General features: G+C 43.6%; 1 protein-coding gene across 6 annotated transcripts in view; it reads right to left on the reverse strand.

The window, feature by feature from the left end:
- Positions 1–25,555, reverse strand: part of FGD5 (FYVE, RhoGEF and PH domain containing 5) — a 155,197-nt gene that overhangs the window by 35,491 nt on the left and 94,151 nt on the right. For 4 of the 6 annotated variants that reach the window (XM_043552084.1, XM_043552085.1, XM_043552081.1 and 1 more), the window contains exons 6-10: positions 20,498–20,649; positions 18,042–18,198; positions 10,299–10,386; positions 6,435–6,485; positions 4,248–4,306 (exon numbers count right to left, since the gene is read on the reverse strand). In XM_043552084.1, coding sequence (XP_043408019.1) covers positions 4,248–4,306; positions 6,435–6,485; positions 10,299–10,386; positions 18,042–18,198; positions 20,498–20,649 — 507 coding nt within the window. The remainder of the gene's footprint in view (positions 1–4,247; positions 4,307–6,434; positions 6,486–10,298; positions 10,387–18,041; positions 18,199–20,497; positions 20,650–25,555) is intronic. The other 2 variants (XM_043552082.1, XM_027822393.3) reach the window with 1 other exon arrangement.

Here is a 25,555-nt window from a genome sequence, read left to right on the forward strand (position 1 = left end):
AGTGGGTTACGATAGCGGGAATACAGCTTCCAAGACCAGCAATTTGACTCTCAAGAAACCTGCCCCTCAAAAAAACCAAGTGCATTTACAGAAGTTGGGGAAGGAGGAAATTGTGTTTAATCTCTTCCATGTCACTGGTTTAATAATATGATATTATTATTGTGATAATAATATGATAAAAATAAAGTAAGTCAATATAGAAGTTTAGAGGAAATGGTTCTGAAATAAACTCCTAATCAGCAAAAATTATACAGTCCACCACTTCTATAATGCCCAAAGAATCTCCAAATGCTGCGCAGATTCTCTGATGTGCCCCCCAGGGGAGGAAATGGGGGAAGGAAAGCATTAGGGAGCCAGTTGTATAGGAACTGAATCTATGCTTCCAAGTATGGAAGAGTTCATCTTTCTGGTGCTATTTTTGAGATGAAGGTTTAGCTTCTGCAGAATTTGAATATGTCATGGGAGGTCACATACATACACTAATTGGACCAGATGTGTGACACTGCTGTACTAAGGGATAACAGAGATTTGTTCCCAGATAGATGGCAAAGAAAAAGGAATAAACTTTAAAACAAAGAAGTGGAAATGGATTTACACCAAAAATCACATATCCAAACATCCCTGAACTTTGGGATGTTCAGAACGAGATCAGAATTTTGCAAATGGCCTCTATCTGTGGTGCACGTTATCAGGGCAAACCAAAACCCTAGGTCCTAAACTACCGATCCAATTCTCGTGGCTGGAGTCCATCTCTGCATGAACAGAGAAACCTGCTCAGGTCATATGGCAAAAAATGTTGGGATCAGTCCTGATCCTCTGGAACTCTACGGAGCTTTTAATATTGGCTTCAAGGGGAGCTGGATTAGAGTTTCAGTCTCTTCCCCTAGCACTGCTCACAGCAGTTCTGCTAAAGCAGTTTTCTTCCCTTCAGAAACATAGGACCAGTTTTACCTGCTGCCTATCTCTCTGCTGTAAAAACATTAAAAGTTGCGGCGGAGGATTGGTCTCGATCCGTGAGGAGAGTGTCACTGAAATCTGTGCTGTTAAACAGCTCATGAAAATGCTGGCGTATTTATGGCCTTGGTGCGCATACCAGAGACACGACTTTTAAACCTGAGCATCAGAGCTTGCCAGATGTGAGCAAAAGTTGACATTCTTGGCTCCAAGGACTCATGTGCTGCAAACAGCTGCTTGCACTTTTCCTCTGAACAAAACATGAAGGTTTCATTTTTAAAAGATGAAAGACAATGTGGATTTACATGCTGAACACTTGGGGTTCCACTTCTTACCAAAGGCTCTCATTCCTCATGCTGGCAGGGCACCTAGAGAATCCCTAGGACAGCAGGTGACAAGTATGTTGCTGTGGCAGCCCCAAAGGGGTGGATTTCATGCCCCATAGCTTCTGCCTAAATCCATCCATTTTGTCACCTTTAAAATCACGGGCTTTTAAAATCATTGTCTGAAAATAAAACCTTTCTCAAAAGCACTTGTTTGATACTTTAATTCACATCATTCTCCTCTTCCTTTCCATATTGATGCCAGGATGTTTGTCTATTTTGCTCATCTTTTGGATTGTGCATTTTATGAAGTATGAATGATTGTCGTCGTCATCATCATCATCATTATTATTATTTAGCTTACTGAAGAGACGGGCAAGAGGTGATTAGATGGCAGTATATAATTACCTACACAGGGAAAAGGTATCTGGTACTGATGGGTTCTTTGTCTAGCAGACAAAGGCATAACAAGATCCCAAGGCTGGAAATGTAAAGTCAGCGAAGTTCAAACGGGACATAAAATGTGAATTTTTACAGGGAGGGTAAATATGCATTGGAACAGCTTCCCCAGGGATATGATTAGGGCCCTACCAAATTCACGGTCCATTTTGGTGAATTTCACGGCCACAGAATTTTAAAAATCATAAATGTCATGATTTCAGCTATTGAAATCTGAAATTTCACAGGGTTGTAATTGTAGGGATCCTGACCCATAAAGGAGTTATGGGGGGAGTCACAAGGTTATTGTAGGGAGGGTTGCAGTACTGCTACCTTTACCTTTACTTCTGAGCTGCTGCTGGGGGTGGTGGCGCTGCCTTCAGAGCTGGGCAGCTAGAGATGGTGGCTTCAAGGGGTATTGCCACTCTTACTTCTATGCTGCTGCCTGCAGAGCTGGACCCTCAGTGAGCAGCTGCCACTCTCCAGCCGCCCGGCTTTGAAGGCAGCAGCGCAGAAGTAAAGACGCCATGGTATGGTATTGCCACCTTTACTTCCGTGCTGCTGCTGGCGGGGCGCTGCCTTCAGAGCTGGGCACTTGGCCAACAGCTGCCACTCTCTGGCCGCCCAGCTCTGAAGGCAACACAGAAACAAGGGTGGCAATACCGCAACCCCCCTGTAACTCCCTTTTGGGTCAGGACCCCCAATTTGAGAAACGCTGGTCTCCCCCATGAAATATGTATAGTAGAGGGTAAAACCACACAGAAGACCAGATATCACAGGAGGAGACCAAATTTCACGGTCTGTGATGAGTTTTTCATGGCCGTGAATTTGGGAAGACCCTAGATATGATATATTCCCTGTCCCTTGAAGTCTTTAAATTCAGATTAGAGGCCTCCTAAAAGATATGCTTCATTTCAGCCACAAGGTATACAGAAGGTCACTGACCTTAAAATCTACATATTATTTATAATAAAATAATAATAATAATTGAATGGTTAGTGTAGAGGCCAGAGTGCCTTGGTAAGAGGAGGAGCATGTGCTTCACAAATAGCATTATTAATATTTTATGTTGGTTTGTGAAGGTATTTCTAAGGCAGTGTTTCAAGGCACCGTAGAAACCTGTGGTGCTCTTAATTGTCTCTTTGGGTTAAATTCTGTCTCTTGTGCTTTAGCTAAAGTCAATGGAATTGAGAACATGCATCCAAGGACAGCATTGAGCCCCCGATCAAATTATATAAGATAAAAATGGCTGGTATAATGCAGTATAGAGAACCACAGTGGCCCTGATCATGTTGCCACTCCAATGTAAATCAGGAAGAACTCCACTGGAACCAATGGGAAAGTACTCGTTACCAAAAACTCAAGTGGAACTTGTTCCATTGGTATAAAACCAATATATGTAAGATCAGGATCAAGCCCAGTACCTCCTGTATTCTGAACTTGATATTGCTTCTTATTAATGTAGATAACAAAACTCCTATTGACTTACATGGAAACAGGATTTTGCTCTCTGTGAGCAAATGGCTAGAAGAACAGTTATCTGCAGACTATCTTTGCTAACATCCTGGGGCTCTAATCTCCAGCCACAGGGTGCTAGTAACACACACTGACCTCAGTGGGAGCTGCTGAGTGCTCTGCACTTTTGAAGATCAGGTAATTTATTTAAGATATCTAAATCTGTATTTAGACACCTAATCTAATAGGATCCTATATTTGAAAATCTTGTCCAACTGTACTGGATTGTGATCTACATGAGAGTAAATCAGGAGTAACTCCTCTGAAGTCAATGGAATTATACATTAGTAAAAACCTATAACCCACATAAGGGTATGTCTACACAGTAAAAGCTGTACAGGGTAGCCTGCTCAAACTAGCATGAATCCAGCTAGCACAAGCAACAATAGCAGTAAAGACAGCACAACATGGGTTTCAGATCTGGCTAGCAAGCCGAATATATACCCAGGGTCCATGCCAGGCTTCTACGACCTGCACTGAAGCCCACACTGTGGTATTGTCACGGCTATTGTTACCCACGCTGCCTGGTTCAAGCTAGCGCCGGTAGGTTAGCCCATGCACAGCTTCTGCTGTGTAGACATACCCTTAGTGAGTTCAGAATCAGGGTTGTTAACATCAGTGGGAGCAAGATCAGACCTATGATGTCTTTAACTAAGGTTACATACCTGTATACATCCCAGATTGGAAGCAGAGTCCATGAAATTTACAGTGTCCCACTCACTCATTCCTCAGTGTGCAATATTAACACACCCACAGCCAAAGAGAAAACAAAGACTTTGGGCTGAATTGTGCACTGGCTTACATCTTGCAAAATATGCTGAAGTCAGTGGAGTTGCTCTAGATTTACTCCAGTATAAACAAGAGCAGAATTTAACCCATGGAGCCTAGATCTGGAGCACACCGTGGAGTACTTACCCTCGGCTAAAGGATCTGGGTTTCTGGGATAGTACAGTGGGGTGACACACTCCTCAGCAAACTCACAGAGAAGACAGTACCAATCATCAAATCACAACTCACCCCTTGCTGCATGCTGTCGTTGGCTCGGTCCGTAATTTCAGAGACAATGAGTAAGGCAGCTGAGGGGTGAAGCAACACAGAAAGGCACAAAGCACATGAGAGGTTAGAAAAAGCAACCTATATCCCACCTTGTTATAAATACATCTTTTAAAGAAATGCATTGGCTAAGCTGCATTGGCACCTTCAGGGGCAAGCTGCCCTTAATAACTAGGATCCCAAACAGTCCTACTTGCTTTCCACATCGGGTCCCCTCTTTCCTTCCCTTTGTCTCCCTCTTGCTATAATACCATGAGCCAAGCTTGCCCCAAACAAGAAAGCTCATGGGACCATCTTTAAGTGCTTTTGAATTTCACCACATCATCTTGTGACATATCTTCCAGTAGCAGTTTTTTGTAAGCATGACAGTTTATCTTTAGCTTATGGCTAGTGCTTTAAATGGTGGGCCAAGTTCTGCTCTCAGTTATATATAAGGTCAATCAGGAGTAACCCAATTCATTTCAATTTAGTTACTCCAGGTTCACACTGGATGGCCCGAGAACAGTATTTGCTTGATTAATATAACATTAGCCTTGATCCCCCTGTGACCTCATACTACTCCCATTGACTTCAGTGGGAGTAGCCCATGAAGATTATTCCAAAGCAACTAGAAGACCATATCCTGATAGGTGCTGAGCACCTCATTTGTTCTTTATTTTGAACAAGCTGATTTTGATACGTTGTCTCTCAAGTGTACGTGTGCTGGTCAGAGCTCAAGGAACAAGTATAGGCCAAGCCTTCTTGCTGATTCCAGACCTCTGCAGCATCAGCACCAGTGCAAAACAATGGTGAGCTGCAAGTTCATTCTGGGTAATGGCATGCAAATAAACACATCCGGCCATCCCACTTCACTTCAGAAATATCATACCCAGCATGGGTATGCCAAGACTGGACTAGGATTTAGCTGGTGGCTGAGCTCTGGGAATGAACCAAAAAGTCTGAGCTATGCTTATGTTCACTCAGTTCTCTATCTGTAGGCTCTGCATGCTGGAGCTATAGGAATGCCCCAAATCTTCACCTCCAGATCTTTACTGCTTGTGCTTGTGAAGTAGCAAGGGACTGTCAGAGACTTTGCTCTGCTCTCTGTTCTAGAGCTGGATATGAACCAATCCTTCATCAACCTTGAATTTTGGGCAGGTGGAGGTGGCTTCCAGAATCCCTAAATACAGATCTGGATTAAAATTCTCTGGCTAGCCCAATGTGCTGAGCCCAAACAATTCAGAACTTTGAGTTTTTGAAATATGGAATTGGATCCCAGTTCTGTGGCTCATGCTTGCCTTTATTTATTCACAAGCTGAGGAGGCAAGGTAGGAGGCAGATAACAGCAGTCTGACCTCCCTCTCACTTGCCCTGCACATGACCTCAAACCTGCTTTGAAAGATTGCCTCCTCCTTCTTCCTCACAGTATTAGAAGGTGGGTCAAGTTTCCTTGTTAATGTGACCATAGGCCTCTGACAATGACCAGAAACGACCGACCGGCCGCTGAATTGGAATTTGAACTTCCATTTCTGTGAGAAGACCCTGCCTCAGGCCATTATCCACATGAAATACGGAAACAGGACAGAATGCAGCTTTATATTGTGCCTTTCAAACTCATTGTGCCTGACTCTGATCTTACTTACACCATTTATACACTGCTATAAACTCCATTCACGCCAGTGGAGTTACTCCTGATTTACACTTGTGTAAGAGAACAGTCAGGCCCATGTAACCTGAGATCACGCTGTACGAATGAACACAGCATCACTCTGGCCAATATTTTTTCCTATTAGAAAAATCAGACCTCTTCATTTTTTATCCAGAAGTTTCAGATTTTCTTAGCAGATTTTTTCATAATATAGTTTGGTCATTTTGAATGTATGACTGGTCAGACACAGCCTGCTCTGATACCATTGGGAGTTGACGGTCATGCCATAAGTTGTTGTATTAATAATAATTAATATAAATGGCCCTGTACAAACACAAAAAGGTATGGTCTCTGCTCAAAGAGTTTATACTGGAGAGGCAATCTCCCCTAAATTAGCAGTGAGACCTCAGATCAGACCTATGCCATTGCAGTCTGGGCTTCATTCACATATTCCTGGGACAGATCTCATTGCTAGTTATTTATAATACTAAATAAAAGTTTCTCTTCTAGCCATTTGAAATTACCTTGTGTGTCTTCATACTCTGCAGAGTCAGGACAAAGGTTATTCAAGTAATCTGTAGGAAACAATCAGATATAGAACACCCAGTAAATTCCCAGATAATTAAAGAGTTTGGTTTGACTAGCTGAAACACACAAACATAATATCCCATAACCCTTTACTCTTTTATGAAATCATCTATCTAGGAAACAAAGGGAGGTCTGGACAGATTTAATTTCCTTCCAAATTTAAACCTGGCTTTTTTTTTTTTTACCAATTTTTGTTTTTGATATTTTTGGACTCATTCAAATCTGAGATTCAAAGCAAAACATGGCAGGTGTAAAACCTCGTAACTGGAACTAACTAAAATGTTTCCCTGTTTCTCAGCCAAGAGAAGCTGCTGAGTGTGACACAGTTTGATAATAAATGATCTTCTGATGAATGTTTTCTATTTTCCCATTTGAAAGCATGGTACTAAATATAATTACTGATTTCCTATATTCATAGGAAAATGGACTATGTGGACATAGTAGTACAATTCAATATTTCTCAACGTTCCAGTGTTCTGTACATAGAGAATTTCAGTAATGATCACTGGAGCTAAATTAAAATTTGAAAATAGATTCTGTAAACTATATATAATAGAAATCTTACTTAAAGGCCAATCTTGCAAACCTTTACCCACTCAAGTAGTTCCATTGGCTTTGGTAGGGCTACTCGTGTGAGTCAGGGTATTTCTCTCTCTCTCTCTCTCTCTCTAGTTCCTTATGTGACCCTCATCACTGTAGTATCTGGGTGCTTTTATTTATAAAATCCCAATCCTGAAAATATCTACTCTTTTAAATTAGCTCTTTGATTCATGCAAGCCCCCAAATTTCACATTTGAGAATCAGATCTACATCCCCCCCCACCCCCGTCCTCAGTCTCCCCCGCTCATGTGAGTTCAACTTCTTCCAGACCCTCCCACACCTCGTAACTGTACTGGTCTCTCATCTGGATTCTGGAAGGTTAGGAGGCGTCTGCTATTGTGCCTTTCAATGCCTAATCTGGCAGGGAGGTAATGTGCTGTGTTAGCATGCCGTATTTAGGTTTCCCTTTCCCAGCTGCATGCTCTGCACTTGGCTAGAGACATTTAACTAATGTGGGCAACTCCTTTTGGCGGTAGCACAGTAATTGGCAATCAGTGTTGAGATTAAATACCTTTCCTTATCTGGGTAGAAACAGCTAGTTGTGAACATAAGAGCCAGTGTATTTTATTTTTCACACTGTGCAGAGAAATTGAATGACTGTACCTTAACAAACCCTGCCTGTCCTATCATCCGAGGGCATCTGCTAGCATACATGACTTTTCTAAACTAGATGAACTGTTGCAGCCACCCATTCATAGAATCATAGAATATCAGGGTTGGAAGGGACCTCAGGAGGTCATCTAGTCCAACCCCCTGCTCAAAGCAGGGCCAATCCCCAATTAAATCATCCCAGCCAGGGCTTTGTCAAGCCTGACCTTAAAAACTTCTAAGGAAGGAGATTCCACCACCTCCCTAGGTAACACATTCCAGTGCTTCACCACCTTCCTAGTGAAAAAGTTTTTCCTAATACCAACCTAAATCTCCCCCACTGCAACCGACCCTTGGGGCACTCCACTTGATACCGGCTGCCAACTAGACATGGAGCCATTGATCACTACCCGTTGAGCCCAACAATCTAGCCAGCTTTCTATCCATCTTATAGTCCATTCATCCAGCCCATACTTCTTTAACTTGCTGGCAAGAATACTGTGGGAGACAGTGTCAAAAGCTTTGCTAAAGTCAAGGAACAACACGTCCACTGCTTTCCCTTCATCCACAGAACCAGTTATCTCATCATAGTAGGCAATTAGATTAGTCAGGCATGAATTGCCCTTGGTGAATCCATGCTGACTGTTCCTGATCACTTTCCTCTCCTCTAAGTGCTTCAGAATTGATTCCTTGAGGACCTGCTCCATGATTTTTCCAGGGACTGAGGTGAGGCTGACTGGCCTGTAGTTCCCAGAATCCTCCTTCTTCCCTTTTTTAAAGATGGGCACTACATCAGCCTTTTTCCAGTGTTTAGAATGTCTTGCAATGCCTATACAATACCTTGTATCTGCATGCAACAGCCATCCTCGGTGATTTACAAGCATTGGTTATACCAGTTGGCTGCAATGCCCGGAACAAAGACTATCTCATGTTTGCGTGAACCAGTGCTATCTACAGTAGATATCTACAATACTATCTACAATAGTTTCTCCCAAGTGTGAATGGGAAGCCACAAGCATTGCAGCTGCACTGCTTCTCCTAACTTTGTCTGACAATGCAGTTCCTTGTGTTTGATAACTGCCCTAAAACTCTCAGCAATAGTGCTGGCTCCCATAGGATTAAGTGCACCTGAAGTCCCAGAATATACGGTGGTGGTAAGGGGCACTGTGTGTGTGGACACACTAAATCCATTCTATCAGAATAGTGTTGCTGTATGGATGCACTAAACCTCTATAAGGACAAAGCAAGACAGCTAAATGTCACACGCAACTGCTGTTTCTTGAAAGGCTCCCTTGCCTAGTGTAGATATACCCAGAGAGGGAAGCAAGTCAGTCCAAAATATCCTCCTACTGGTATGTAGTGCTCACTTGAGTCACTGTTACTAAAAAAGCAGAAACAGCTGTGAAAAATGAGTTGCATCTTTGATCAATGTGTTTGGAGCAAGATGAAACTGCTGCTAATCTGTGCTGTGAATATAATTTCAGACAATCCCTTTGTTCTGGTGCATTTATAGGAGTCCCTCTAATATGCTCTTCCTTTTATCAGCTGTTGAGTATGGGACGGATTTACTGCTTCCTTCTCCCTGTCCCACACTTAGGTCATCTCCCATCTTTCCCCACCCAGACACATACATACACCCAATATGGTTCTTTATCTTTACATCTAATGCTCTCTGGTTTCCTGTTATTCCATCTGATGTACTGACCTTCCACCACTTCTGCTGTGCTGTTACATTTCACCACTTCCCTCCCCAACTAATTCACTGCTGTTCCCTTATAGGAAGCCTCAATATCCTAATCCAGGGCACTGAGTGTTCATGACATGATGCTGGGTCCTATCTCTGTATGAAAGGCTGCTCCTCCCACAGACTGCAGCTTTGGCTGGAGTGGATTAGCAGTGGACAGGATGAGAAGGAGCAGCCACAAGGAGCCAGAACCTCAGGGGACATTCTTGAGGAGAAAAAGAGCATTCTACAGAGTGTGACATATGTCAGGGATAGGGGGAAGCATAAAGAGAGATTTTGTGGTGTGGCAAAGTTTAGACTGGAGTTTTTCCAGAGTTCAGAGGTGTTGGCTCCAGGATTTTGGTTTGGGATCATCTCTAGCTTTAAGTGACCCAGGTATGGGCTAAGCTATGAATGGCATCATAAGTAAAATCAAACATATGTGCTGACAACAAGTGTCTGGGCATGCTTCCTTTCCTACCCATGGATACCAATATGCGTAAATCCAGGAAAATGAGGCTTACAAGAGTCTGACTTTGCACACTCCAATCCTACAGTTACACTTCAGCATGATCTCACTAGATAGGGGTCTTTCTCCCTTCACAACGCCCATAGCTGCTATTAACCCCCAGTGGCCTGTCCAGTGTGCAATTCAATCATTCTCCAGACCTAGATAAACATTTGTAGCTCAGGCCTATCTCTATTAATACATGGTAATGTCTCTATTATATATTAAACAGATTGTTCCTCCCTGGAGATTCCAGCCCATTGTTCTGACCGCATTCTGTCCTCCCCAACCCTGGCCTGCCATCTACATATGGCCCCAGCACAGTGCAGGAAAGACGTGTCTCTGCTATAGCAAGTTTAGAAGTGCTTTAATATTGCTGACCTGTGAGTAGCACGCGGTACTGGAATATGCGCTGCACCACTTTCAAAAACTGGTGTTTCACATTCAGGGGGCTGCTGCCAGGATTCTGCTGTCCTCAAGAAAAGGGGAAAAACAGAACAGTCAGTGCTCTGTAGTCTGAGTCCTGGATTATGACCTCACATGCCTATTGCACCCCCTGGAGAATCTGCCGTGGTGACTACCTACACAAGTGCTACTGAGCTGTTTCCCATTTATTTGCCTAGCTGCATATATATCAGAGCTTAGATCTTCATCTTCATCTCTATAAAGAACCAATACAGGAAAATTTATCATTTGATAGCACCATTCATAGTCAATATCACAAAATTGTTCAGGCCGAGATGGAGGAAATAAGAAAAAGAGAGGCAGAGAACCAATCAGAAGCTAAGGTCAGAAGAGAGATTTTAGAATGATATCCAAGGAGCCAAAGCAATCAAATCAGCATGAAGCTTGCTGGGTTCACATAAGCCTTTTTGCTATTTTTCAAATTTTATATCCATTGGGTTTCACTTTAAGTAACAGGCTTGTGTGGGCCAAATACAGGAAAATATCCCAATGAGACTGAATTAGGGAAGCTGATCCTCCAAACACCTTGCCAAAGTCCTCCAACAAAAAACAAAACAAAACAAAAATCAACAACCCCTCAGTTGGTTTGATTTCCATGTCCAACTCCCCAAACTAGCTGAGTTTCATATGGCTTCAGCTTTCGTTGTTCAATGTTTGCACAGCTCTAGCAGTGACTTGGAAAGAGAGGAAGGGGGACAATGTTAATAGTGATAGGAATATGACCTAATCAAAGAAGGCAGACAGAAGAAGATCTGGTTTCAGAGAGCAATGATGCTTTATGTTATTGCTATATTTAGCTGCTGGCGATGAGCACTCTGGAAATACGGTAGTATAGATGGAGAGAGAGATATGACACTTTAATGTCTTTGTCACAGGGTGACACTGGCCCTTTAAGAGGAAGAGGCCAGTGCACCTGACTCCCCAGGTAGGCTTAAAAGAGGGCAGCTGGGCTCTAGAGGGAGGAGGTCCTTGAAGAAAGATAGGAAGGGGGCAGGTGAGAACTCCTTGAGCAGAGAATAGACAGAAGGAGCTGTAGAGAGTTGCTTGGGGAAACCTGCAGCAATCAGAAAGCTCCTCAGGTCCTCACTGGAAAGAGGGAGGAATTGCCAGGTGGCTAGCAGAGAGAGTTGACTGTTGGCCTTCCTGAGCCAGAGAGCTCTGGCCAGAGAAGGCTGGGGGGGGGGGACTGAAGGCAGAGAGCAGCAGAGGGAGATGCCTGCTAGCTGTATGAGCCAGAGAGCTGAATCTGGAGGATCAGAGAGGGCTGGAGGCTGGGGTGAGGGCTCTCACTTTGTGGAGAGAGATGCTGGAGCTGCAGAGAGCCTGAGCATGTTGAGAAATGCCAGGGCTGTATGTTGGCGGACCTGGTTTTTTTTATAGCTTATATGCATGGGGTTTTCTTTTGTAATAAATTAACCCAGCAAGGGCTATTTATACTCAGAAAGACAGCTTGGACTATTTCTGGAACCCTTCAAGGGGAAACTGAGGCTGGCATACTGGTTGTGCTGATGCCAGAGGGTGCTGCAGATGGGGGACACTTTCTGACAGTCTTATAGATTCAAAATGCTGTGTAAACAGTAGCTTATCAGACCCTCACCACACCTCTCTGAAGAGGGTAATTATTTCATCTTCAGAAACTGAACTGCAATCAGGTTAATACATGACTTGCCCAAGGTTACACGCTGACCCAGTGGGAAAGACAGGATCAGAACTCTTGTGTTCTTGGCACCTAATGTTGTGTTCAGTCCACTAGCTCTGCCCACTATCCCATGCTACCGCAAGTTCTAGATAAATGGGCGTGTACAGATGAGGGATCAACCTTTCTCTTAACTGTGGGGAGACACGGGAAAGGATCAGCACATTGCCTGCTGGGTGGCCAGTGCTATCAACCTTTAAGATATGCGTTTTGTCTGCAATTAAGAATCATTCCATCTATCAGCAAAAGGGGAGCATGTCATTCTAAATAACCTTTAAAGCATGTCGCAAATAAATTAAGCTCTTTTGAGTCTATCACTGTGAGACACATTTTCTAATCCTTTAGTCATTCTTGTGGCTCTTCTCTGAACCCTCTCCAATTTATCAGTATGCTTCTTGAATTGTGGGCACCAGAACTGGACAAAGTATTCCAGCAGTGGTTGAACCAGTGCCAAATAGAGGTAAAATAACCTCTGCGCTCCAACTTGAGATTCCCCTGTTTATGCTTCCTAGGATTGCATTAGCTCTTTTGGCCACTGGGAGCTCATATTAAGCCAATTACTCACCATGCCCCCCAAATCTTTCTCAGAATCACTGCTTCCCAGGCTAGAGTCCCTCATTCTGTAAATATGGCCTGCATTCTTTGTTTTTAGTTGAATATGTTTACATTTAGCTGAATTAAAACACACATTGTTTGCTTGTGCCCAGTTTATCCTCTGAATCAGTGACCTGTCCTCTTCATTATTTACCACTCCCCTAATTTTTGTATCATCTGCAAACTTTATCAGTGAGGATTTTATGATTTCTTCCAGGTCATTGATAAAAATGTTAAAAAGCATAGAACCAAGAACCGATCTCTGAGGGACCCCACTGGAAACACACCTGCTCGATGATGATTCCCCTTTTACAATGACATTTTGAGACCAATCAGTTAGCCAGCTTTTAATCCACTTAATGTGTGCCATGTTCATTTTATATTGTTCTAGTTTTTTTAATCAAAATGTTGTGCGGTACCAAATCAAATGCTTTACAGAAGTCTAAGTATATTATGTTAACACTATTACCTTTATCAACCAAACTTGTAATCTCATCAAAAAAAGATAACAAGTTACTTTGACAGGATCTATTTTCCATAAACCCATGTTAATTTGCATTAATTACATTACCCTCCTTTAATTCTTTATTAATGGAATTATCTATCAGCTGCTCCATCATCTTGCCTGGGATATATGTCGGACTGGCAGGCTTATAATTACCCAGGTCATTCCATTTACCCTTTTTAAAAATTGGCAGAACATTGGTTTTTTCCCAGTCTTCTGGAACTTCCCCAGTGCTCCAAGACTTATTGAAAATCAACATTAATGGTCCAGCAATCTTTCAGCCAAGGAAACCTAGTCAAGTGCACCGATGTATCTAGGCCAGGGGTGGGCAAACTACTGCCAATGTCCGGATCCAGCCCATGAGACGTTTTAAGCCGGCCTGAGAGCCACACCACGCGGCTCAGCCCCGCTCCAGCTGTGGCGCTGGGTTGGGGGCCGCACCAACAGCTCAGCCCCGCTCCAGCCAGGGCGCTGGGTCAGTCCCTGCTCCGGCCAGGGCACTGGGTCGAGGCCACACCATGCAGCTCCCAGAGGCCGTGGCGTGGCCCCACTCTGGCTCCTACATGCTCCAATGGGAGCTGCAGGGGCGGTGCCTGTGGATGGGGCAGCGTGCAGAGCCACCGGGCTGCCCGCCGCATAGGAGCCAGAGATGGGACATGCCACTGCTTCCATGCCTGCATCCCCTGAGCCTCTCCCCACGCCCCAACCCCCTGCCCCAGCCCTGAGCCCCCTCCTGCCCTCTGACCCCCTCAGTCCCAGCCCAGAGCACCCTCCTACACCCGAAACCTCTCATCCCCAGCCCCACCCCAGAGCCCGCACCCCAACCCCAATTTTGTGAGCAGTCATGGCCTGCCATACAATTTCTATTCCCTGATTTGGCCCTTAGGCCAAAAAGTTTGCCCACCCCTGATCTAGGCCAACTCTAAAGGTTCATAAGGATCATCTGGCATTGAAGGGCTGTTTAATGGCTTGGGATAACTCAGGCTGCCTTGGTTCTGGCTAGAACTTCAGAAATAAGATCACCATCTCTCTCCCCTGTAATTTCACTCTTAAAACCCACCACAGAGGTGCAAATATTTCTGCACCTATTTTGCAATTGCTACCCCAATCCTGTTTTTTGAAAAATTGGCCCTTAGCACCTAAAGTAGTGAAAACTACAAACAGCTACGCCAGCTTAAAAATCGGGGGGGGGGGAACCCTAACCTTTCTTCCTTTCTTTTTTAAATGCATCATTAATTTTACGATTATTTACTCCTTTCTTTACACAGTTGTGAGTGAACAGAAACCACAGGATAGCAAAAGCACAGTTCGCTCCTGAGCTTGGATTTATGACTCAAATCAAAATCCTATTAACTCTGATTGTAGCTGAACTTCAAAGCAACACACTGATGAAAAGCATTAACACTGGAGCCCTTATCCCTCCCTGTGTACCAGGGGCCAAGGTGCACCTCTGAGATTGCTCTGCCTCCAGGGGCATTGGGGGGATGGCAAAGGGGACAGTCAGAATCATTTGGAAAACACCAAAGGCAGTTTGAGAAGAAAACAATTTAACTGATTGATGCCCTAGATCAGAGATTCTCAAGCTGTGATCCGTGGACCACCAGTGGTCCACAAGCTCCATTCAGGTGGTCCGCGGATAGTTCCCTCTAAGGTGCACGCCTGGGCGGCAGCACACAAGAGAATGAAGGGCCACCCACCTAATTAGTGGAGCCGTGCAGGAGTGGCTCCACTAATTAGGTGCCTGGGCCCTGGAGACAACGCACGTGTAAGATGAGATGGTGGCCTTGGGAGGAATGGGTGGGTAGGTGGGAGGGGGCAGTGGGATTAGAAGAGGGGGTGGGGGGAATTTGGGATGTGCAGGACTGCAGCAGCCAGAGAAAGAGGCGACTTTCCCCAGCTCCTGGGCTGTGGCTGCTGGGGAGAGACGGCCCTCCTTCCCAGCCTCAGCTCTGTGGCTGCTGTGGTGGGGGAAAGACCCCCTGCCTTCCCAGCCCCAGCTCGGGGGCTGCCGCGGCCAGGGAGAGAGGGAGAGACCCCCCCCCTTTCCCAGCCCCAGCTTGGGCGCTGCTGTGGCGGGGGAGAGAGGGCATATCCATCACATTAGAAACTATCAGAGGCTCGTTCACCTGCACATCTACCAATGTGATATATGCCATCATGTGCCAGCAATGCCCCTCTGCCATGTACATTGGTCAAACTGGACAGTCTCTACATAAAAGAATAAATGGACACAAATCAGATGTCAAGAATTATAACATTCATGAACCAGTCGGAGAACACTTCAATCTCTCTGGTCACGCGATTACAGACATGAAAGTTGCGATATTACAACAGAAAAACTTCAAATCCAGACTCCAGCGAGAGACTGCTGAATTGGAATTCATTTGCAAATTGGATACAATTAACTTAGGCTTGAATAGAGACTGGGAGTGGCTAAGTCATTATGCAAGGTAACCTATTTCCCCTTGTTTTCCTAACATCCCCCCTCCCCCAAGACGTTCTTGTTAAACCCTGGATTTGTGCTAGAAATGGCCCACCTTAATTATCATACACATTGTAAGGAGAATGATCACTTTAGATAAGCTATTACCAACAGGAGAGTGGGTTTGTGTGTGTGGGGGGGGTGGGGTGGGGTGGGGTGGGGAGAAAACCTGGATTTGTGCTAGAAATGGCCCACCTTGATTATCATACACATTGTAAGGAGAGTGATCACTTTACATAAGCTATTACCAGCAGAAGAGTGGGGTGGGGGGAGAGAAAGCCTTTTGTAGTGATAAACACCCATTTTTTCATGATTTGTGTGTATAAAAACAAACATCTTCTGTATTTTCCACAGTATGCATCCGATGAAGTGAGCTGTAGCTCACGAAAGCTTATGCTCAAATAAATTGGTTAGTCTCTAAGGTGCTGCAAGTACTCCTTTTCTTTTTATTAGAAATGTAAAGCTACTGATATTAAAATACAAGTTGTGTGCTTTTATCTGTAGAACAACAAAAACGTTAATTATTATTAAGGTTTTTTTATATAGCGCTTTTATCCAAAGTGTATTACAATAGTTAGCTAACAGTACAAACAGCATTTGGAAAGATCATTAAGTGGTCCTCCGAGACTCTCAGCAATTTTCAAGTGGTCCACGAAAAAAAAGGTTTGAGAACCACTGCCCTAGACAACATGAAGGGGATTAAGGGCCCAATCCGGCAAAGTGCTGACCAACTTCTGGGTGATACGTAGCGCCCTCAACCCCGAACATTAAAGTCAAGGGGAGCCAGGCCTGCAGCAGAATCAACATGGGGCCCTAAGCTCTGAGCTGATGAGCTAGAAGGGTAATAAATCTTAGGTGCTCACATTTCTAAGAATGAGATAAGAAGGGTCTGAATGTTACTCCTTTTTCTGGATGAGCCTTCTGTTCAATTTTACTGCCAAATGCTGCTTATCTTACTCATAGGAAAGCCCCACTGGCTTCTTTGTAAGTAGGATTTGGTCCTCAGTTTGTATCAGGAAGACAAGAAGGTGCAGGGTAGGTTGGCTGAGCATGACAAGGAGCACAGTGGTTGTCAATAAAAAGCCTGCATTTGCCAAGTTTCTGCCCAGTGGAGTGTGAGATTCCAGCCCTCCCCTCTGCTTAGAACAGGAAATTACATCAGTGACCATGAGGTATCTGTTGGCAAATGTTGTCTTTCAAATGGCTCTTGCAATGATTTATTGCTATTAAAATGTCAGACACGCTGCAGAGGAAGACACGATCCATACCTCATGGAGCTGACATTCTAAATAACCTTTAAAGTATCAGAGCCTATTTATCCTCACAGCCTCCCTATCACTTAAATGTTGTTTATTCCCTTTTTTACAGATGGCGAAAATGAGAGAGAGAGGCCTTATATCAATGGGCAAAAAAGAGTATCCTTTTCAATTGTATTAGCTCAGTCAGGTTAGCTTACCTTGATTGAAAAGCCCCATCAAGATACAGGATAACACATCAGCTGGCTGTATTGTAGCTAGGCTGGCCACATTTTAGACATTATGGCTTCAGAGGCACTAGTCTGCACCTTGGTGAGCTTTTCAATCTGTTCTGTATAGGTTCTTATACCACGATTATCATCACAGTATGTTAATTGTGTGAAGCCAGCTCAGCTAAACATAATTAAAAAACACGCTTTTTGCCCATCAGGACAAGGCCAGAAAGGTTACTTGACTCACTCAAGACCACACAGTGAGCTGGTGGCAGGGATGGGAAGAGAGCCTAGAAGTTCTGACTTCCACATTTCTCTGGTCTTGTCAGTGGATTTTTTGCATGCCTTTTTTCCTGTTATTGTTTCCCTGCCACGGCACGCCCTATTGGTTATTATGGAGGCATGCTGGCTTCATAGGGTAGCAGGACAGACCAATAAGTAGGGGTGGCAGCAGAAGGAGCAGTAAGAGGCTTTTTAAGATGCAGTTTTAAAGAGAAGGAGGAGAAGAGAGACGGAGGGGCAGAGAAGAGGAGGGATGATGATAATAATGTATATCTTATTATACAATTATATATTATAACATTTATACAGCTTAAAAGGGCTTAAATATGCTAATTAATGAAAGGGGAGAGAAAAACAGGGCTGAGCTGGATTCCCCCAATACACACATGGGCAAACATACTCATATATCCATGCACGTACACACATGCAAATCCACAGGCGCGCGCGCGCACACACACACATGGACATTTCACTCCTTGTGTCTCTCCAGAGGGTGTTCTGCAAGTGATCATTAAGATTCTTCCTCCACACCCTGTCTGAAGGCTAGTGAAGTTGCAGGCAGGAATATCTTTGAGAAAGCAATGCGGAGCAACCATAAATTAATGCAAATAGAGAAGTGAGAGGGGCCTCACCTCAAATGCCTGGATGACAGTAGCCAGCTGGGAAGATTTAAGGCAGGTTTCATCGAGCAAAGCCAAATTCCTATCAAACTGCATAATGTATGCTGTGTGGTGTTTGAACCTTGATTCTCTTGAGAGAAAAACATCGGCCACTTTTTGGTGTTCCTCCCTAAAGCCACAGAAAGAGAAGAACAAGCCAATAAGTAACAAAAAATGCCCCACTTCATTCTGGTTACACAAATTCTATTAATCAGCCGCATACCTGCTAACGCCATTAGGAGATCTCAGTTAAGGCCTGGGTTTAACTGTCAGGAAATGGACAACACTGCACTGAAGTGCTGGGCAACAGAATGGGCTGTGGAAGAATGGGCCTTGTCTGGGGCCAGTCCCCTTTCTGTAACTCTACCTACCGCAGATATATATGTACATGCTGGGCAGAATGTCCTCTTTATGGGCTCACATAGCTCACATTTCTCCAAGCAAGCTTTCCAATTCCACCAGGGTGAACGAGAACCTTTGCTCTGAGTGCTGGCGTTAGTGTGAGAATAGCTCCATCGTTGGATCCCCTTCACTCACAGCTCCCTCTCCTTACCCATGTTACAATTCCTCATCTGGGCACACAATTTAATTATGTACCGAAGGTGAATTATCTACAGGAGAGAGAGCCAGCCAAAAAGGGCCGTAACAGAGGGTACAGGGCTGCTAATGAGCAGAGGCCAAGGAGACGTCAGGGTAATAGAGATTGTGGGGCTGGTTTTAAACAGTGGCCTCGTGAATTTCAGAATGATCGAGAATACAGCAGAGGGACTGGCCAGCAGCCCTGGGAGTAACAGAGAACGCAGTGCCAGATGTGAGGAGGGGTACTGGGGATTCAGGGGCCTGCTTAGTATTTAAAGTCTAAAGCCAGTGCACATTTTCAGATTTTTCACTGCACATTTATTTTAGGCCCCTGGAACATCTACAGCAGCAAAAAGGATCGGGAACCCACCTTTCTTAATAGCATATTTAGCATAACCATTTACAGAATTGTTTTCAACCTCACTGTTGTTTACAACAATTCCCTTGGAAGATGGAAACCCACATATGATATCCCCTTAACTTTTCCTCTGTTGAGCACTCTGATTTCTTACTGTAGAGCTGTTCAGGAGTGCTGCCTGCACTGTGCATACAGGCTTGTTACTATTATTTATTTATAATCTATTTTGTGGACGCCCTGGGATAGAGTGGTCTATCATTGAAAGTGACTGCTGGTTGGCTGGAGTTCAGTGGGGGTGGAGTTAAGGAGCTATAAAGCTTGCCCCAGCTTCTGAAAGAGTCAGATTAGCCGGGGAGTTTGGATTAGACAGAGGACTTCTGTGGATTTCATAGATTTAGTCAGTTTGGGAGTGAAGTTAGTCTGACTTAGTCAGAGGCTTGTCCCAGCTAGTTGATACATTTTAGTTTGGAAGCATGGCTCAGACAGGGACCTATCCAGCTTAAAAGATTTGCTCTAGCACTGAAAGACTTTGTCTAGGCAAGACAGAGACGTGCTTTATCCTGGTAAGATTTAGTCCAGCTAGGACAGTTTGGTTTAGGCAGAGACCCTCAGCAACCCTGAAAGATTGTGTTTAGCCTGAAAGCTAACCCCAGCAAAGGCTTGTTCAAACTCTGAGGGGGTTTCTTTTATCCAGGAGCTAGAATATTAGGAAGCTGCCATGAGAATTGCTGTAATGTATTTCAATTTCTATGAGATCTAAAATTTAAGAAAAGATATTTTCCTATATTTTTAATGCCTCTGAGGGTTTTTTTCTGCCTGTTCCCCCTTCCTGGTATTTGAATCTATCACGGTCCATACACATTAGACTGTTTTTTGACAATCACCTAGGGGACTCAACCAGATTGCGGCCCCAGTGGGCTAGGCACTGTACAAACAGATAGCAAATGACAGTTCACGTGAGATGGGCTGCACACACACTGATTTATGGGGCTACTTAGGAGTATGGGGCTGTATACAATGGTTTATCATTGTAGGGTAGCGCAGGAGCACTGAGATGTTTGTATTTTTTGATAGGTAAAATAACAATACAGAAACATGGCATAGACAAGAAAATTCAGTCTCCGAACCTTACAGTGTCCCTGTAAGTTTACCTCCCTCAACATAAGAACATAAGAATGGCCATACTGGGTCAGACCAAAGGTCCATCCAGCCCAGTATCCTGTCTGAGGACAGTGGCCAATGCCAGGTGCCCCAGAGGGAGTGAACCTAACAGGTAATGATCAAATGATCTCTCTCTGACAAACAGAGGTTAGGGACACCATTCCTTACCCATCCTGGTCAACCTATATGTAAACCCTATTAAAGATGTTTAGCATCTTTTCTTTCTTCTGTTTGAATCTTAACCCTGTTGCCCATGGTTCTTGGAATAAAGGAAAATCAAAATATTTTGAATATATTGAGGATGAGTTGAAGCCATTAAGTTGTCACTTACCAGTTGAGGATTCTTTCCTCCAGCTCTCCCAGTATCTCCTGGTGTAGTTTGTAGATTTCAGGGATCTCACTCAAGCCCTGCTTGAGCTTCACCTCCTCCCTCTCATTTTCATCCTCATCCCCCAGCACTTTCAAGACCTCTTCATGGAAATCCTGTGAATACATCACCTGTTACACAGCTGCTAAGGCAACAGATCAAAGGTTCCTTATGGCACTTAAACCATTACTATTTTTCCTTTAAATTCCAAAATTCATTTACAAACAGTCAGGAAACTTTATGGGAATTACAAGATACACTATAAATACTGTACTAGCATATCGTGGGCAAAAGAGGAAGGAGAACATAGGATGCATTTTTCTTTCACCCATAAGTTTCACAGTTACTGTAAATTCCAGGTTAAAGTCCACATACTGAGAACCCAAAACACGTAAAATTAAAAAAAAGATAGCCCCCCCCCCCTCCAATCCCATCAGATTATTTTAAAAAATAAATTTGGGTTCTTTTTGCTTTCTGGGTTTTGAGCCTTTAGGTTGCAGTGGGGTCACATTTTCAAGCATTTGTCAGCTAGAAACTTCCTTTTGAAAAAAGAAAAAGAAAAAAAAGAAAGATGTGAGTCTTGCATAACTCCATCAGTCCAGCAGCTGGGGCTTTATGGAAAACATCAAATATTGCAAGGCTTGTCATAAAAATTGCAAGAATTGGCAACACTGAATCAAATTCCTAATTTACCGAGGGAAGGATGGAGGCGATATAAATTAAACAACAGAACCAATCATTTCCAATTTGAAATCCAGTGTAATTGAGACTCACTTTTCAATAATAATAATAATATAATATAATAATAAATAATGATAATATATTTGGAAAATACCTTTAATCTCAATGTGGTTTAAATACTATATGCACATAGGAATAATTTCTCCAGAACTCAAAAGCAGCCATTCTAGTGTGGTATGTGACAGCTGTTTAACAGCATACTGCAAAATCATCCAACAGTTTAGCACTGGAAGTGAAGAATCACACATCCAACTGAAACAGCAGGGGGAATTTACAGTAGGTGTGCCGATTAGAAGATGGTCAAAACAGCGGTGCTAACAAATTTATATTCTTGCAAAATATGGCACAGAATCAGTTAGAGCTACCTTCATACAGAAATTGACTTTAAAATATATCCAGGTCAGAGTCTGTTTAGAAAATGAAGAAAATATAATCCTACTGCATCACGACGGTACCTATTAGTACAATATCATTATGGCATCCACTCTTCCCAATTAACACTGACATCAGGGTGCTTGATCATATTTTAGTTAATATAAACATCATGATAGAAAATACATATATGCCTGAAATACCATCATGACATGAAAAGAGATAAAAGAATGAATTAGATGAAAGAAACATATTGTACTGGAGGCTCTTATTTTTCAAGAAAGGTGGGGGGATCCCATATGTTACATTCACAAGAATACAGTTAACATGCAGCTCATCAGGACATGTAATATATGCGTAGCAGGATTTTAAGTGGGATGAGAAAATAAAATAAAACCTCTTACTAGGGAGTTTTCCAGGGAGAACTTCGAAAAGGTCTTGTACACAGTAATTCTTATCTCTTTGTTGGTATTGTAAATCAAATTCCCATTGTTCTTTGTTTTCTTCTGTAATTCGGAAATTTGTTGATATCTATTCATCTCTTTTGCATTCCCAAAGAATCTAACTGCACATATATCAGGGCAATGCAGTGGGCATAGTCGGAGGGTGCATTTCTAGAGAATTTACGTCAGACTAAAAATAGGAGGTAAATCACCAAAACTGCTGAAACTGCAGGTAAAGCACCTAAACATCATTATTTTATGAAACCCTGCGAAACAAGGTATGGGAAGTCAGAGAAAATAGAGCAGTCCACAATCATTCTCCTGTAACTATAGAATGATGTAATTACACAAGGGATACATTTAGGGCAAGGTTTTAATGAAGTGACTAATTTTCTCATGGGACCATTAAAGATCCCTAATGCTTCCCCCAATTTTTCTTTACTTTAATACCACTTTGCAGCCCACATTTTTTTTTTCAGCCTGAAGTCTCACAAACATCATAATCTATACTACCTCTCCTGAGGGGTTGGGTTGTTTTGCTGGGCGGTGCGCAACATCAGAGGTGACTGCCTTTCCATGGTAGGAAAGTAATTCCATTGTGTATGCATATAGTTTTGGAAGTACATCGTTATGCAAAGTACTATATAAATGAAAGGTGGTGGTACTGGATTAAATTCATCCACTAGACTCAGTGGAAACAAGGAACATCAGGGAAAAATGTAGTGTATTATCTCTTTTGCTCAAGGTCGACTGGATGGAACTCCCTTCAGAAGCCATCTTAATGGCTTCAGAACTGATAATCTATCCAGTTATGAGCTTTCTGAACTAAAATGCTGATATTCCATTGGAATAGTGTGTCCTTCTAAGAATGCACAGCAGCAAAATCATGTTCTGTACTCAAAAGGTGAATAGTTTGTTGTTGAGTGCGGTGAATCTTTATCCTAAACTAGGGCTACTGTTGTGTCTTGCCAGCTCAGGGGCTAGACGTCAGGTCTCCTATACAGCAGTGGGATTATTAGAGAGCGGCAATCCGAGCTCAAGAAAATTCTAAAGAACAAAACTAGGGGTATTGCTGTGACACATAACACTCCAGCACCTAATTCTTCAGTATCACTACAACAACAAAGCATTATTGGAATGAACAGAGAGGATATTAGGCAATTCAGAAATATGCCTGGAGAGCATCATGCAGAATTGTTAATGGATATAAATTCTCCTTTTTATTCCCCTGAAACGGATGTTAGGAGATGAGTCTGAGCCAGGCAGCTGGGTGTTCCTTAGTCTGGACCAGGTAGGGCTCTTGTGGTCAAATTTCCTGTTTTTTGCCAATGGGATCTTTATAGGTGAAATAACTGGATTCCACAATGTTTATGAAAATAAATGAGCATTTGGGAAACTGGAAGCACATTCCAACTCGTGATCAGGGCAGGTGCTGGAGAGTCATATGGAATCACTTAAAAAGTTATTCAGAACTTTTCCCAATCCTTCCTTTGCATCCTAATAAACTAGGAAGTGTCTGGAGTTTTATTGCAGAAGGAGAGGTGGGAGGAGAGAGAAAGGGAAAGAAAGAGAGAAAGGGAGCACAATTAATTGCAAAGCCAGCTTGAAAGTGAGGCCTATTAATTGTAGAGTTTGAAAGCTCCCAATGATTACGCACAGAGCAGCAGTGGCAGGTGTGGAGATTATAAAACTTCCTGTTTCATAAAAAAATTATCTGTCCTTATCTGACCTTCCTTTGCTTTTTGAGTGCGAGACTATAAAGCAAGGGGGCGCTCCATTAGCTCTTGCTAAAGGTAAAGCTAGCCAGACCCTTGCAGGAGTCTGAAGACAGCACCAGGAAGGACATAGCCTGGTCAGTCACATAAGCAGATCCTGGAAAAAAATGCAGTTGACCACAGGGTAGCCTGTTTCTTTTATTACGATTCTCATGATCTCCCCCTTCTCTCCTGCTCCCATTCCAGCATTGTTTTCATCTGTAGAAATATTTTACTCTCTGTGTGTGTATGTGTCTATGTAGGCCTTGATGATGTGCTGTCACCTACCAGGTGGGGTTGGCAGGGGGGTCTACTGCTGTGTGAGAGATCCAAGGGAGGCTTAGAATCATGAGACACCAGATTGGTTGCCCTGGTCCCTGAAACTCAGTGTCTACAGAATAGGTATCAGCAGAGCTAGCTTCCTCACACACTGCCTCATGAACGTGCCTCTTATCTGACCATAGCAACGACCTCTAGAAACAAGAGGGGAGCTTAGCCTCCATGGTCCACTTAGTTTCTCTGCTGAGTGCAGTGTTGCCAATCACAGCCAATGGGGTTGGTGGTTTTTGTGATGTGGATATCTGTCCCCAGGGAACTGGACTAAGACTACTTCAGTGGTGACTTTTAAAAGCTGAGTTATGTGTCCACATAGCAAAAGCTGTCACCCCAAGTGGTGCTCATGGGCTAATCTGGTTGGAAGTCTCAGCAGAGAAGCCATGGATTAAATGTGCCATAGAGAATGAATTAATTTCTCACCCATAGAAGTCAATATTTCAGGTTTAGGGTGGAGGCACATTTTGTGCACTGGAAACTAATGACAGTGGAGGACTGAAAATATTAGGTACAAATACTTAGGCTCCATCAATGCACAATTAGCACTAACATGAATGCATCAAAAAGAGCAGGGACCCCATTAGTGTGGGCTTCTTTGTAAGGCTGCGCTAAAGCACCTGAATCTTCTCAACCTGAGCCACCCTGTCTGACTGGTCCTGATCAGATTTTCTGTAGGGTCTGAGAAGTGTGTTAAGTTATTGTGTACTGATATGGCAGTGGAGACAAAGGTGCACAGGGGATGGGAACTTAATTTCAATGCTAATCTAAGTTTAGGTTTTGAACTCAAGCCCTCAGAAGTGGAAGTTTAGTGCATGCATCCCGTAAGGCCATCAAAGTCCTTGTGCAGATGTAGCATATAACATCACTTATGTTTCAACAGTTTACAGATAAAGGTTAATCTACATCCCCTAGTGCAGTGGTTCCCAAACGTGTTCCGCCACTTGTGCAGGGAAAGCCGCTGGCGGGCCGGGCCGGTTTGTTTACCTGCCGCGTCTGCAGGTTCGGCCGATTGCGGTTCCCACTGGCTGCGGTTCGCTGCTCCAGGGGCTGCTGGAAGCGGCGGCCAGTACGTCCCTCGGCCCACGCCACTTCCAGCAGCTCCCATTGACCTGGAGCAGCGAACCGCGGCCAGTGGGAGCCACAATCGGCCGAACCTGCGGACGTGGCAGGTCTTTTCCCTGCACAAGCGGTGGAACAAGTTTAGGAACCACTGCCCTAGTGCATCCCATTAAAAAGGGTCTGGTGTCTTATGTAATTATTTGATTGCAACTCTTTTAGAGGTCCTGAAAAAACAGCCACAGTTCTATTTGTTTTCAAATTTGCTATTAAAAATATACTGGGATTTAGCTGCTAAATCTAGCTCAGGGTGAATGTTTGCA

Source organism: Chelonia mydas, chromosome 7 (assembly GCF_015237465.2).
Source record: "Chelonia mydas isolate rCheMyd1 chromosome 7, rCheMyd1.pri.v2, whole genome shotgun sequence".
Lineage (NCBI taxonomy): Eukaryota > Metazoa > Chordata > Testudines > Cheloniidae > Chelonia > Chelonia mydas.